At 55.8% G+C, this 14,417-nt stretch overlaps 5 protein-coding genes across 5 annotated transcripts; 3 read left to right on the top strand and 2 right to left on the bottom strand.

Moving 5' to 3' along the window:
- Positions 1-4,623: 4,623 nt before the first annotated feature.
- On the top strand, positions 4,624-5,779 carry BROUX77_007688 (uncharacterized protein; the record flags this gene model as incomplete). The annotated part of the gene is made up of 4 exons (XM_073752809.1): positions 4,624-4,653; positions 4,749-4,872; positions 4,954-5,260; positions 5,350-5,779. 4 exons carry the CDS (start codon positions 4,624-4,626, stop codon positions 5,777-5,779), a joined length of 891 nt encoding a protein of 296 aa, XP_073601981.1.
- A 287-nt stretch (positions 5,780-6,066) lies between these two features.
- Positions 6,067-7,803, bottom strand: BROUX77_007687 (uncharacterized protein; the record flags this gene model as incomplete). The annotated part of the gene is made up of 2 exons (XM_073752808.1): positions 6,067-7,029; positions 7,108-7,803. 2 exons carry the CDS (start codon positions 7,801-7,803, stop codon positions 6,067-6,069), a joined length of 1,659 nt encoding a protein of 552 aa, XP_073601980.1.
- Positions 7,804-8,304: 501 nt separating this feature from the next.
- Positions 8,305-10,801, top strand: BROUX77_007686 (uncharacterized protein; the record flags this gene model as incomplete). The annotated part of the gene is made up of 2 exons (XM_073752807.1): positions 8,305-8,398; positions 8,472-10,801. The coding sequence occupies 2 exons, from the start codon at positions 8,305-8,307 to the stop codon at positions 10,799-10,801; spliced, it is 2,424 nt and encodes an 807-aa protein (XP_073601979.1).
- A 411-nt stretch (positions 10,802-11,212) lies between these two features.
- On the bottom strand, positions 11,213-12,101 carry BROUX77_007685 (uncharacterized protein; the record flags this gene model as incomplete). The annotated part of the gene is made up of 2 exons (XM_073752805.1): positions 11,213-11,837; positions 11,899-12,101. The coding sequence occupies 2 exons, from the start codon at positions 12,099-12,101 to the stop codon at positions 11,213-11,215; spliced, it is 828 nt and encodes a 275-aa protein (XP_073601978.1).
- Positions 12,102-12,608: 507 nt separating this feature from the next.
- On the top strand, positions 12,609-14,028 carry BROUX77_007684 (uncharacterized protein; the record flags this gene model as incomplete). Its single annotated transcript, XM_073752804.1, has 2 exons — positions 12,609-12,647; positions 12,907-14,028. The coding sequence occupies 2 exons, from the start codon at positions 12,609-12,611 to the stop codon at positions 14,026-14,028; spliced, it is 1,161 nt and encodes a 386-aa protein (XP_073601977.1).
- Between the last annotated feature and the right edge of the window lie 389 nt (positions 14,029-14,417).

The raw sequence follows: 14,417 nt of genomic DNA, 5'->3' as shown, positions 1-14,417 counted from the left end.
TTCCTTTTGGGACGAGTGGTTCGGATGGGTTGGGCCCACGACGGCCGTCAAAAGATGGGGGCGGCCACTCCGGGCGGGTCCTAGACTGGGGGTCCCTATCTCTTGCCCGAGAGGAAAGAGGGAATTCTAGGCCTCGAGTGGGCGGATGGCGGGGTTCTCTGGGAGCGGGCAGCCTATTTCACCCCAATGTACGCGGACCCCGCCTTTGCTGAAGGGGACTGTGTGGCAGAGGTTGCAGCGGTAGATCCTGGAGTCGCGGACATCTTCAGAGTGAGGGTGGCCCTCCGAGTGGCTCTCCAAACGGCCCTTAGAGCGGCCCTTAGAGCGGCCCTCCTCGTGTACTGCACGATCTCGACTGCCCTCCTCCATCACGCAGTCCAAATCCCCACGACGGAACTCACCCTAGATGGCCTTCATCGCCGACGAGCCATCCGACTAGTAACCCTTGGCCTCAATCACATGCTAGTCCGCGACAAGAGAGACGCACGAGTTTGCGCACTCCGCAGGCTTCTATCAAAATCGATACCACAGACTGACTACCTCCATGACAAACAGCTATAATACCATACCCTGGATCACTGCCCTTCGCCGACAAGGAGGAGGAGGTGCAGAGATACGCCGAACGGCGGCGCGTGTGTCCCGACGACATATGGGCGTACCCCGACGGTTCCATGCTGACTTCTGGTTGTACCGGAGCAGGCTGGGTCGTAGGGTACCCGGAGGACACGCTTGCAGGGTCTATACCAACGAATAAATGGAATGAAGTTGCAGATGCTGAAGCCATCGCAGCCCTTCACGCACTTGGGTGTGCTGAAGTGGAACATGGGGGTCAAAGCAAAACTCTACACCTCTGCCTGGACAACAGGAGTGTCATCGATCGCATTCTCAACCCAACAACAAAGATCAGAACGTCCCAAAACCAGATCGACATCGTCAAGTCGAAGCTTCGCAATTGGCACATCCACAGGCCCGGCTGTACCGCCTATGTACACTGGGTCCCTGGCCACATGGGGATGCAGGGAAACGAAGCGGCTGACGAATACGCAGAAAGAGACGCTGCCAGGAACCACGCCGAGACAAAGTTTATGTCGCTTGCCCGGGCCCAGCGGTGGCGCAAAACATGGCTCCAGGAAGGCTCTGACAAGTGGCGGAACACCCAGAAGAAGCCCTCCCATCTGACACACCAGTTAGATGCGCCCAAACTCTGGAAGCACGAGTATAAAAGCTTCGGACGACAGACGGTTGGTAGGGTGCTGAGGGCAAGATCCGCTCATGGGGACTTCGCCCAGTGCCACCGCCGCTTTGCTCACAAAGACGCCGAACTACTCTGCCCAGACTGCAACCAGGAGAAGCCTGCCTTACACGCATGGACTTGTGCCCATGTCGCTAGACCTTTCCAAGAAAGATTCAGTCAGAAGCTGATCATCTCCAAGAAGGGCTTTCGCGCTCTCGCGAAGAAATTGACGTCCAGCGCCACGCAGGCTGAATAAACCCACACCACCTTCTCATGGGACAAATTTCTCAACGAATTGAGACAATGGAATCACCCGGTACTAACCATTGCTATTTCCTCCTTCGATCTATCCTGAAAACACCGAGCGCCTCGCGTCGGCACGCAGAACTCTAACCGAAAAGCTGTATGCAGCATTTTCGCGCATCACAGTGGCCGCAGATGAGAGAATCCGCCAAGCTGCCGAGAAGTCCACGGAGGTCCTCAACCGTGAGTCTCGCTTGCTCAAGTGCTGCAAGGCTCCCTTTCAGCTACAGAGGAAGTCCCTGGGATGGTAACCAATTCGGAGTCTTTTGATCTTGGTGGTTTCTATAGATGTTAAATATAGTCAAGCGCAGTTAAGTCGTCTTATTTACATGTTTTCTTCGGATTAGACTGTCCAGGTGTAAATAAGCTAGGCGGTTGAAAATGTGCATGTAACTATTCTCTATCTTAGATTTTCCACCACAAAGGAGAGGGAACACTTGTTCCTTATAAGTAAACTTCCAGTGAGTTGGCCATGTAAATCTTTGGGCATCGTTTCTGGACCTCTGCCACCTTAATCCTTACAACTAGACAAGAACTGAACCAATTGAATTAAGAAATATCAATAACCGATTCCCTGTTAGTAACTCCAGCTTCTGAACAGGCTCTTGCGTTGTGACCAGGCGTGTGGCAGATGCCATATCGCTGAGGACCTAATCTACGCTGCTTGGACGGACCCTCACTAGCGCCTTCACCAGAGCCTTAGCGACTGTAGCCTTTGCCAATCTATCGACAGATGTTATAATTGGCGTTGGTGAGCTTCCTTGGTGTCTAGTCAGTCGGTCCTTGGTCAGGTTTGGCTGTAAAAGAGCCTTGGATGCATTCTTGGTCGGGAAAGCTGCGATATTTGGTGGCCATATGCCTTCTTTAATAGATCAAAAACGCCGGCATTGAGAGGCTGGGTTAAGTGAGAGGAATGTGCCGGCAGACAGAGAGGTATGATGTTGTTAGCCTCGCAGTATCCATTGAACTCTGCGTTGACATGACCCTCATGCCCGCCAAGCACAAGCATCCGATATTCGCCTTTTTGACGGGGTTTTGTGTTCCGATCAAAGTGCTGAAGCCATTGGAGACCCGTATCATGGTCAGTCCAGCCGTTCGGAGTTGGTTTGATAGCCCAAGTGCTTAAAACATGGCCACTAGAGTACCAGGAGGCAGTAAGAAACTGACCCTTGAGGCACAGGAAAGGCGGCACAACGTGGCCATCCGCCGCAGCGGCCACACCCTCAAAGTTCCAGGGTCTTCTTGTAAGGCCCTGCGGTAGTCATATGGGCGAGATAAAAGCGTAGGGAGGTCCGGTTGTCGTGGAGGAAAGAGGATATCTGATGCTTCCTATGATTCTTAGGAGGGCCAGTGTGGGCTTGGTCTTGTGAATGACTTCGTACGGGATAGCTCCCTTGAAATTTTGTGGGCTCTGGTAGCCCGGCGGGAGCTGTCGTCGGGGGTTCCTTGCCATCCTCCTATGCAGAGATGTTGTAGTACTCTGCTGGGTCTCGTGCAGCGGCCTTGGGGGTTTCGGCTCGCTTTTCTTTGTGGAAGCCTCCGTTCGTCATTACTTCCTGGAGTGTGCGGTTGACGGTGGAGTGGAGCATTGATTCAGCAGCGTTTATGCGTTGCGCTACTATATAGTTTGGTCTCCAGTAGGACGGTCGTGTCGCCTTGTTGAAGTACCAGCATCTGTGGGCCGAATGTCTCCCATTGCAGAGGCCACGGGTTCTCTGGAACTTAGGGCTGTGGTGACTGTGAGAGAGACCATATTCAGTCGTGGTTCGTTTGTTCGGATGCTAGGAGTGGCCATCTGGGGTACAGAGTGTTCCTGGCACAGATGCATTGTGGTTACCCATGCTGTGACCCATTCTTTCATTGCGCCGGATCTGGGGAATTGTGTCATTGACTCCATGGCCTTTGTGTATTTTTGGGCCACGACTTGCGCCATAGTGCTATGTGTAACGTCAAGATCCTTTCGTGTTGTAGACTTGTGCCAGGTCTCGTATTTTCATTGTGATCATGCGCAGAGAGGGGCATATTTGTTCGTTTAGCCATGCGCAAACGGTGCGAGTTGCCTGGGTTTGTTTGTTGTATTCCTCAGTTTGGATTTTGGCCTGTGCTCTCTTCAGGGATATTTTGGTGCTTCTTGCTGAGGCGCAGAAGGTGTATCTCTGTAGGTGTTTGTTGTTTTCTTCCCAGGACACGGGTTTTCCGGTTTGTTGACCACGGTTTGTGGTACCTGGGTTTTCCCCTTGGATGTATATGTTTAGCATGATGTATTCGGGCGGCAGGTCATCTAGGCTGAAGGAGAGAGGTTTAGTTTCCATGGGAGGCGTCCGTCTGGCTTGATGTTGCGCCAAATGCCGCGATCGTGAGCGACAAGGGAGGGGGCTATTTCAAAATCAGGCCAGTCTTTGGCAGATGCAAGAGGGGCATTCTTGTGTAGGGAGTTCAGATTGAGTTATGAGTGAGGGGGTGAAGCTTGATTAGAAAACCGTTGGAGGTTGAGGCTCTTAATTGTCAGAAAAGGAGTGCGCCCACAGTCTCACATAGATGAGTGCGCACACAGCTTGACATACGGCGAGTATGTAAGGGCGTCCCGGAGGACGCCCGGAACCAAGAACAGAGAGAGAGAGTATAGATGGTCGATTCGCACACTTGGCCTCTTTGTAGTTGCTCCCTACAGCGATAATCTGACATTGACTTGTGACGACAGCCCAATACCCTTAGGGTACCCTTATTCTATATACCACGTGCATCCAATTTCCCCACTCACCAGCCAGGGATCATCCCAACCCTAAGAAATGCTCAGACAAAAGAGGGGGAGCAGACCCCCTGTATCAGCGCCTGTACCAAGGCCTGAAGCCTCGCAACCACAGGGCACATTCCCCCACTGAAGCCGCTTGCTGCAGTCTTGAAACAAGCTTGTTTGGGAGCACCCAGCTTGACTCGGGCTTCGTTTTGTCTTCTTCCTCTGCCCGAAACTCAAGCCTACCAGAATCACGAATTCACCACCACTGTCAAACTGCGCTTTTTACATCATTTGCTACAGCCTTGTCGATATCGTTTCCCTCTATTCGCACACCACACATTTCCCGACCATGAGTGACCCGCGTGCCCTTCTGCAAAAGGTGAGCCATCGCAGCCAGGCCGGGCGAGCTGCCGCCCCTCTCTCCACCGCCGACGCCTCCGATCTCCCGATCTAACCCTACCGTGTGGTACAAAGGCAGAGAAAACCCTGGCCAGCGCCGGCAGCGGCTTCAGCTTTTTCGGCGGCCGCGAGGAAAAGTACCAGAACGCCGTTGATCTGTTTACCCAGGCCGGCAATGCGTTCCGCATGCAGAAGCTCAGTACGTATCTCGGCCGAGTTTAGTCCCCTGCCCAGCCAGGCGGCTGGCCTGTTCTTTGACTGACCCGATGTTCTCGGCTAGACATCGATGCCGGAAAGGCATTGGAGGCGGCTGCCGACGTCCAGGAGCGCTACCTGAAGGACCCCGACGATGCCGCCAACACTCGCCTCGATGCCTTCAAGGCCTACCGCAAAGACGACCCGGCCGCGGCCGCCCGCTGCGTTGAGGCTACCATCCAGCAGTACTGCTCGCGCGGCAACTTCCGCCGTGCCGCAGGTCACCAGGAGTCACTGGCCGAGATCTACGACACTGAGCTGGGCGATACCAAGAAGGCGCTCGAGGCCTATGAGCAGGCTGCTGGCTGGTACGAGGGCGACAATGCGCCTGCGTAAGTAGCTTCCGGGTGGAACAGCGGATCTGGGACAAGACGAAAACGGAGAGACGAATAGAAACGCTGACGGCTCATCTCTCGCACAGCATGGCCAACAAGATCTGGCTCAAGGTCGCCGAGATGGCGGCCCTGGCCGAGGACTACTACAAGGCCACCGACATCTTTGAGCGCGTGGCCAAGGGCGCCGTCGACAACAACCTGATGCGCTACTCGGTCAAGGACTACCTCTTCAAGGGCGGCATCTGCCACCTGGCTGCCGGCGACATGGTGTCTACCCAGCGCGCGCTGGAAAAGTATGTCGAGATCGACCCGACCTTTGCCGGGCAGCGCGAGTACCGGATTCTGGTTGACCTGGCCGAGTCGATCCAGGCGTCGAATGCCCAGCAGTTCACCGACCGGTTGTTCATGTTCGACCAGGTCAGCAAGCTGGATAAGTGGAAGACGACGATTCTTGTGCGCGTCAAGAACCAGATCACCGAGGCGCCGGTGGACGCCGACGAGGACGAGTTTGCCTAGGCGTGTGCCGTACCAACGACGAGCAAAGATATATAGCATGAAGCATGGTATTCCTTTTTTCTTTTTTCTTCTGCGTTTTGTTTCTGGGATTCTGGCCGGGCTTGGTCCATTGGTGCATTTTGCTTTTTGTCTTCTTAACCTCTGATGAACACATGTATTATTTCTTTTTCCCTTTTCGGCGCCTGTCTGAATGAACTTTGTAATGTCAGTCGAAATTATGCTACATATTTTTCTATCAAGTCTACTGCCAGGCCCTCCCCACCAGCTGCTTCCCTCCCCGCCGACTTCTACTCCTTGCGGGCAAAGCGCGACAGGGCCGGACCCAGCTCGACTTGCGCAACCTCCTTGCGCTGCTGGTTTTGCGCCTGCTGCTTCTTCCATAGCTCCTCGACTTTGAGTCTCTTGTCGTCGATAATGTTCTTCTTGCGCTGCTTGCGCAGGTACTTTTTCATGGCGCCGTTGCGTCCACGCATGCGGTTGCGGATCTCGTCCTCGATGGCCTCGCCGCCCGTGGCTGCGTCGAGGTTCTTTTCGGCGCGCCGCTGCTCGTCCGACCGCTTGTCCAGCTTGCCAATGAAGCTGGGGTCCAGCGCAATCATCTCGGGCTTGAGCTTGTTGAGCAGGTTCTTGACCTCGGTCTCCCGGCGCTGCTTGCTCGTTTCGTAGGGGTTGGCTTCCAGCGCGTCAAAGTTGGCTTCGCCGGCGCCCGGGACCAGGATGGACGAGAATCCCGCGTCGTGGCCGAGGCCGAGCACGTCGTCGAATGGACACCACTTGACGCGCTCCATCTTGTGGCCCTCGCCGCCCCATGACATGTATGGCGCCTGTGCCTTGTCCTTGGCCCACAGGTCTTTCCATACGGACGTGCTGGTGCCCCAGCTGACGGCCGTCAGGCCTGTGTCTGAGATGGAGACGGACGAGCCGGGCTGCCGCGTAAAGTAGTTGTGCACTTCTTTGAACATACGAATGTCCCACACGGCCATTTTGAGGTCTTGGCCTGTTGATACCATGTAGCGGCCGCTGCGGTCGACAGCCATGGCACGGACAGGGCCGCGATGCGCCAAGAGCTTGACATGTGGCTTTTGCGAGTTGGGTGACCAGAGAGTCACGGTTCCGTTCTGGTGGCCAGCGTGTAATATGGCGTTCCATGGATTCTGTGCAAATGATGTCGGCGTGCCGAGGCGTGTGGGGATTTCAGAGACGAGCTGGCCGGTGGAAACGTCTTGGTATTTGAGGAAGCCGTTGCTAGACTAGAGGAGCGCAAGTTAATATGAGCGAGAGGCGCCATGGGTGCAAATAGTCTGCTATTGCTTTGGGAAAAAACATACCAGTGAGGCTAATAAAAAGTGGTACGGCAAAAACTCTAGATTTGTCGCGTCCATGTGTTTGCGCAAGCAGTGTACTTCAACACCGTTGTGGTCGTAAATGTAGGTGTATTTCTTCTGCGCCACGGCAAAGAACTGGTTGTTGTGAAGCCACTTGACATCACGGACCGTCTCGCCCAGCTGGATCTCGCAGCCGGGCGTACCATCGCGCCAGTCCATTGTCGCGACATGGCCTTTGCGGCCACCGATCAAGAGTTGCCGGCCGTTGCGGGTGTAGTCAAAGACATAGGGGCCCAGTTGGTCCAGCTTCAGGTCGAAGCGCTTCTGGGCATTGGCAGCGCCAGAGCTGGCGGCGATTTCGCTCTGGCGCGCGTTGTACGTGTGTTCGAGTTCGTTTTCGATTTCCAGGAAGCCGCCCGAGTTCTCGAGCAGGATCTCGGCGTCCTTGGCCTTGATGGCAGCGTCCTTGTACTTGGACTCGAGGCTGCTCATGTTGCGCTTCAGCTTCTTGTCCTTGATGCCGTGCACGTTGACCTTTTTGCCGGCGCCATACTGGCGTTTGGCGTCGCGATGGCGCTCGAGTCGTAACCGCGTGCTTTTGGGGATGAGATCTGTATTGTGAGGCTTGCGCACTGTGACGTCGCCGTGCGAGTGCGTCTTGATCGTCGGCAGATCGACGACGGTGGTGGTGTCGGCCATGATGGCGGCGGCGCAGAGGCAGTCGGGATAGGCTGGGAATCAGGAGGGCTAAAGGTAATAGTGAAAGAAGATAAAAGAAGACAACAGACAAACAATAAAAGCAATACTGGCAGAAATAAGCCAAACTCGGCAACTCGTCGTCGTTCTTGGGCCAGAAACAAAAACTTGCCTCATCCAAAAAAGCCGACGCCAAAAATTTACTGACCCCTGTCTTGAGATAACATATTTATCTTATCGATAGCGACCGCCACAAAAAAGTTGAAAATGAACCCCGCCATAAAGAAATTGACGAGACAGCCCACTTCCAACTCACTGCCGCCACAACTCTGGCTGTGCCCGATGCAGAGGAACTGATGTCAGAGAGCCGGCACTGATCATCCTTGACTCTCGCTTTTCCTTTTTTCTCTCTCTATCCGAAAGCCTCTTTCTCCGCCTTTCAAAGTGGCGTCCCTCCCCATCAGAACCAAGGCGACCGGCTCTTCTGTTACGCCCGCCGCTACTATGAGCCACTCTCATCGTCCGACCACCAAGGTCAGCCAGAAGGGCTTCAAGTCCCGGAAATCGACCAAGGGCTCTCTGCGTGAGGCTGCCAAGGGTGAGATACGACTCTTTTTTCATTCCGTGTCTCCGTTCTCCCGCGCCTCTGTTCCTAACATCTTTCCCCGCAGGTCGCATGGGTGGCGCCGAGTTTGCTCGCCGCACTCCCCACCAGCACGTCATGTCGAAACTCGACCGCAAGAACCAGGCCCGCCAGCGTCTGCAGGCCAAGCGCAAGGAACATTTGCAGGAAACACAAATCTTCAACGGCCAGTACGGCGCTCCCAGAATTGTTGCTGTTGTGCCGCTGTGCATCGACACTGATGCCCGCCTGGCTGTCCAGAAGCTCAACGCCAGCCTGGACCTGACCACCGAATTTGCCGACGGCCCAATCTACACTCCGGTTGATCGCTTCAAGCAGAAGCTTCAGTATGTCCCGGTGCCCCGCGATCTCGATGCTTGCCTCAACGCCACACGCGTCGCCGACTTTGTCGTTATCCTGTTGTCGTCAGGTGAAGAAGTTGACCAACTCGGCGAACTGATGCTGAGAGGCATTGAGAGTCAGGGTTTGTCAACCCTGTTCACTGCTGTCGACGGCTTGGAAGGCATTGAGCCGGCGAAGCAGCGCGCTGGAGTCCTTGCTTCGCTCAAGTCCTACATCACCCACTTCCACCCCGAGCAGGAAAAGATCTTCAGCCTAGATAGTCGTGTCGATTGCTCTAACCTGATGCGCGCCCTCTGCAACACCACCCCCAAGGGTGTCAAGTGGAGGGACGAGCGCAGCTGGATGCTCATCGAGGGTATCCAGCTCCCCAGCAGTGCCGACGGCCAAACTGTTGTCACTGGTGTCGTTAGAGGAAAGGGCCTAAAGGCCGACCGACTAGTTCAGATTGGCGACTGGGGCACTCTACAGATTGAGAAGATTGTCGCTGCGCCGCTGGCTTCCAACCATAAAGGTGCTGATGCTACAGATGAGCAGAACGTGCTTGACACTCCCTCTGCCGATAAGGATACCCTTGAGAGTTTGGCGCCTGAAGAAATTGTCATGGGAGATGACGACAACATGGAAACAGACCTCACGCAAAAGAAGGGTGTTTTGTTAGATGACCACCACTACTTTTCCGAGGAAGAGCTGGAGGAGTACACAATCAAGAAGCGCGTCCCCAAGGGAACTTCCAAGTACCAATCTGCCTGGTTCCTCGAAGACAACGCTGACGAGGAGTCAGCATCTGACATGGAGGACATGGACATGGACAACGAAAATGACGACAGCGATGAGTCTGTGGCCGCCCCCGAAGACGGTCTTGAGGGCCGTGCCGAGCCCGCCATGACCGAGGGAGCCCCCTCCGAATACCCCGCGTCCGAAATGTTTATTGAGCCTGATGAGGAGCAGAATGCCGCTGACCTCGCATCTTACCGCAAGCTCAAGCACACCGAAATGGAGGATGACAAAGAGTTCCCTGACGAAATCGAGCTGTCACCCAACGTTCTGGCTAGAGAGCGCCTTGCCAGATACCGTGGTCTCAAGTCGCTGCGCACCAGTGAGTGGGTCGTCGATGAGGACCGCGCCCATGAACCTGAAGACTGGCGCCGCCTGCTGCGTGTCTCCGACTACCAGGGCACGCGGTCCCGCGTGACTCGCGAAGCGCTGGCCGGCGGAGTGGCCCCCGGCATGCGGGTCAGCGTGTACCTCACCGGCACACTTCCCGCGCACGTAACAGCGCTGCCTGTGGCGTCTCTGCAGCCCGTGACGCTGTTCTCGCTGCTGCGCCACGAGCACAAGCAGACCGTCGTCAACGTGCTGATCAACCTCAGCTCCGAGTACCCGACGTCGATCAAGTCCAAGGAGGAGCTGATTGTGCAGTGCGGCGCGCGCCGCTTTGTCATCAAGCCGCTGTTCTCGCAGCCGGGCAACACTCCCAACAATGTGCACAAGTTCTGCCGCTACCTGCACCCGGGACAGAGCGCCGTGGCCACCTTTACGGGCCCGGTCACATGGGGACCGGTGCCGGCGCTGTTCTTTAAGCGCACCGAGGGTGGCGCGGCTGTTGCCGAGAGCTCGGCGGTTCCTAGCAGCTCGGGCCTGACGCTGGTGGCTACGGGCACTGCACTGCCGCCGTCGACGACAAGAGTCATTGCCAAGCGCGTGATCCTGACGGGCCACCCATACCATATCCACAAGCGGGTGGTGACTATCCGCTACATGTTCTTTAACAAGGACGACGTCGACTGGTTCAAGGCTCTGCCGCTGTGGACCAAGAGAGGTCGCACGGGCTTCATGAAGGAGACACTTGGTACGCACGGTTACTTCAAGGCTACGTTTGACAGCAAGATCAACCCGCAAGACGCTGTCGGTGTCAGTCTGTACAAGAGAATGTTCCCGCGCAAGGCCATCCCGCTAACTGGGCCTCTTTCGGGGGCTGTTTCTGAAGAAAAAGAGGATGCCGAGATGCAGATGTAAGCGGAGAAAGCCACCGGATACATAGGCACCGGGGGAAATAGGACGGGAAACGGGTCAAGGCAAAAAAAAGGCATGAAAAGTTAAGGGCGAATACGAGAGATGGAGAAAAGGGGGTTTGTGATTTTTGAAGCCGCATGTTTACTAGGATAACGACTGCGTATGATCTTTATGGGTTCTTTTTGTTTGATGCTTGGTATCTTTTTGGTTTGTTTTGTGGAATCTTGGTTTAGATAGAGCCTTTGACAATAGGCCGGAAGTTCAGGTTCTCACTGAATATAGGGTCAAGAGCCCGGTTACCAATAACATGGGACCGTGCCTTTATTATAGTGTACAGATATCGTTACAGTTTGCCCTGTTTTTTTCCTGGTAACACAGACAGCCTCCATCTTATACCCACGCCTCTTGGTATGGCTATTCCGAAACAGTGGGAGTAGGGCCGCCCATGGATCTGGCGACCTCCTCGGCACCGCTGGCCTTCCACGCGCTGACGATCAGGTTGACAATGTCCTGGACGCCAACGTCCTTTTTGACCTGAGCAAAGATGGTCGGGCCACCCTCGCGCATTAATCTGGCATCACGCTCCATGACGCCAAGGTCGGCGCCCACAGCCTCCGCCAAATCGGTCTTGTTGACAATGAGCAGGTCACTCTGGGTGATGCCGGGGCCGCCTTTGCGGGGGATCTTGTCGCCGCCACTGACATCAATAACGTAGATGATGAAGTCTGCCAGCTCGCGGGAGTAGTTGGCCGCCAGGTTATCGCCACCCGACTCAATCAGCAGCAGGTCGGTGCGGAACTCGCCGTGCAGGTCCTCGAGCGCGCCCAGATTCAGCGAGATGTCCTCGCGGACGGCGGCGTGCGGGCAGCCGCCAGTCTCAATGGCGCGGATCCGGGCCGGCGGCAGGGCGCCGTTGCGAGTCAGGAACTCGGCGTCCTCGCGGGTGAAGATGTCGTTGGTCACGGCGGCGATGTTGTAGCGAGTGCGCAGGGTCTTGCACAGCGCAAGCATCAAGGCTGTTTTTCCCGAGCCGACGGGACTGTGTGTGGGCGGTTAGCAGCGCGGCGGGGCCGACGGGGTCACCACGGGGCAATACTTACCCGCCAATCCCGATGGTGAAGGCGCGCTCGGCCCAGTTGCGGCCTTCGACAATGGGCATCTCGCGGCCGAGATAGCTTCCGGGGCCGTCGAGAATCTCGTGGGAGTGGCCGTGCTCCTGGGCATTGAAGCCGCCGGCGGCACTTGTGTGGTCGTGGCTGTGGCCGTGGCCGTGAGGCTGGTCGTGGGAGTGTTCGTGAGACATGGCTGGAAGTACGAATACGCAGTGACGGGTGGTGAGCGGCGTAGCTAGAAGGCGGCGAATCCGGCGGGACGAGAACGTGGAATTGGACAAATATGTGCTTGGATACTTGGAGAAAGGTGGGCAGTTTGAGAGGGAAAGAGCGGCAAGATTTCGGCGAAAGCAATTACGGGTTGTTGAGCTCTTTTGGAGCTTGGCTGAGACATGGAACAAGCAACTGCTTCCTTCTGACTTGGTTATCTACATAGTTATCGGTGTGGATAACTATACAAGTTATGTACATAGACACATAGATAGCAGCGAATCAAGCGACTAATAAGTCTTTGTTGGAGCAAGGGTTGGGACCGCGATAGGCGGACCCTTGTAGCAAGCTTTGTCTGGAATGCGCACATCGTTGTGGTGCCCACCGGAGCTTATCTCGAGGACAATGGAGCTTGACGAAGCCGTGGGGAAAAGGTGAAGGAAAAAAGAAAAAAAGATACTCTGCCCCACTTGGCAGTTTCCTTCTTAATGCTTCTTAAAGCTCGCTCTTTCAACAAATACCACGAAGTGGGTTGGTGGCCGAGTGGTTAAGGCGCTGTGTTCAAGGCATTACTTGAATTCCTTATGCCCGAGAAGGGTTCCACAGTTTCGAAAGGATCGCGCGTTCGAATCGCGCCCAACTCATCATTTCTTCTTCATTCTTTTTTTTTCTGTTTTTGGGGGAGTTTGCAGCGGATTCCAGGTTTGTCGTCGGTGTTTTTTCGTCGCGATATCGTGCTACTTTTTTTTTTCTAGAGTGTATTTTTTTTTTTTTTTTTTTGGACAGGGCGGCGGGGGTCCTAGCTCACCGCCGAGCGAGAACGGAAGCGGACCCGCAAAACCGACCCGGGCCCCGATCCGGGGTGACAAAGAGGCTGCCGCTGCAGCACACCTCGCTCTGGTCCGCTCCTCCCCCCCCTCAGACCTGTGGCTATACACAGACGGCTCGAAGCTGAGTCCGAACAGGGTTGGCGCCGGCTGGGTAATTATCCAGGGGGGACAGGTCCTGCTCTCGGGAAACCGCCCGGTCCCTTTCCGCGCCGAGGTGCACGACGCCGAAGTGCTGGCCATTGCCGAGGCCATAACCGCCGTCGACCTGCGGGACAAACCGCGGTGCCGCAAAGTCTGGATCTGTTCAGACAACATGGCAGCGGTGAGTAGACTCACGTCCCGGGACGTCAAGCCCGGAACCTCCGAGGAACACCTTCGGAGAGCCCAAACAATTTGCGCGGACTGGTTACGTCCCGACGCCAACCATCCGCGGCCAAGACCGTGGCCAGATGGAGCCATTAAGGTGGAAGCGATCTGGGTTCCAGGCCACTCCGATGTCGTGGGCAACGAGCTCGCCGACAGACAAGCCAGGTGGGGTGCAGACATAATCACCACAAGGACTGGCATGTCACTCTCCTGGGCACGCAGTGAATTCCGCGCCCGGGTCACTACCGCATTTCGCGCCTGGTGGGAGGCAGAGGGTCGCAACTCCAGACCTCACCTGCGCCGCCCGGTGCAGGCCCCGAAGAAGGCTTGGACAAGTCTCCTTGACGAGACCGATCGCAACCTCGCCCGCGCGGTGCTGACAGCTTTGTCAGGACGCGGCGACTTTGCGGCCTATCACCGCCGTTTCGAGCACGAGGACGCCGTGCCCTCCTGTCCCCTCTGCGGAGCCGACACGAGCCCGGAGCACATCTGGGTTTGCCACCACAACCCACAGCGGGTGTCCAGCAGCTTCTTTCAGAAGTTGATCGGTACCAAGCGCGGAGCCTGCTGGCTGGCCGCCAAAGCAGCCAAAGCCCCCACGGCCCTGTTGGCTCACCGCCGCATGAGGCCGGACACGCGGGCGCAAGACGCGGCCCCTCCCGCACTCCCTCTGCCACCTGGAGACGGCGTACCCTCGGGGTCTCCCCCTTAGCGCGTTTGCGCTGCCATCACCTCCTTTTTCCTACTTGTTTCTCTCTTTATTTGTACTTCCCTTTGTTGTTTCCTTTGTTTTTGTTTTTATGTTTGGTCTGCATCAGCGGCGAGGCCAGGACTCTGGGCCAGGTTTGGGGCCACACAAGCAAAGGACAGCCTCTGGGCTGGGCGGGTGGACACACTTTAGTCATTACACTTTGTGCGGGGGGTTTCTGTATGCATGGTTTGGATTTTAGGTTTCTGTTTCTGTATGTAATTTCTGGTACTACTTGTAGTCCCCTGTCGTATGCCGAGAATACCTCGCGAGTAGACAGGTAAATAAAGAATCAATCAATCAATCGGACCCGCAAAACGGTGACTCACCAATTCGCCCCTCCCGACCGGGAC

Source organism: Berkeleyomyces rouxiae (genome assembly GCF_048999995.1).
Source record: "Berkeleyomyces rouxiae strain 22BRR77 chromosome Unknown BrBRR77_ptg000012l, whole genome shotgun sequence".
NCBI lineage: Eukaryota > Fungi > Ascomycota > Sordariomycetes > Microascales > Ceratocystidaceae > Berkeleyomyces > Berkeleyomyces rouxiae.
Note: the sequence above shows the minus strand (reverse complement) of the source record. Positions and strands in the feature narration are given on the sequence as shown.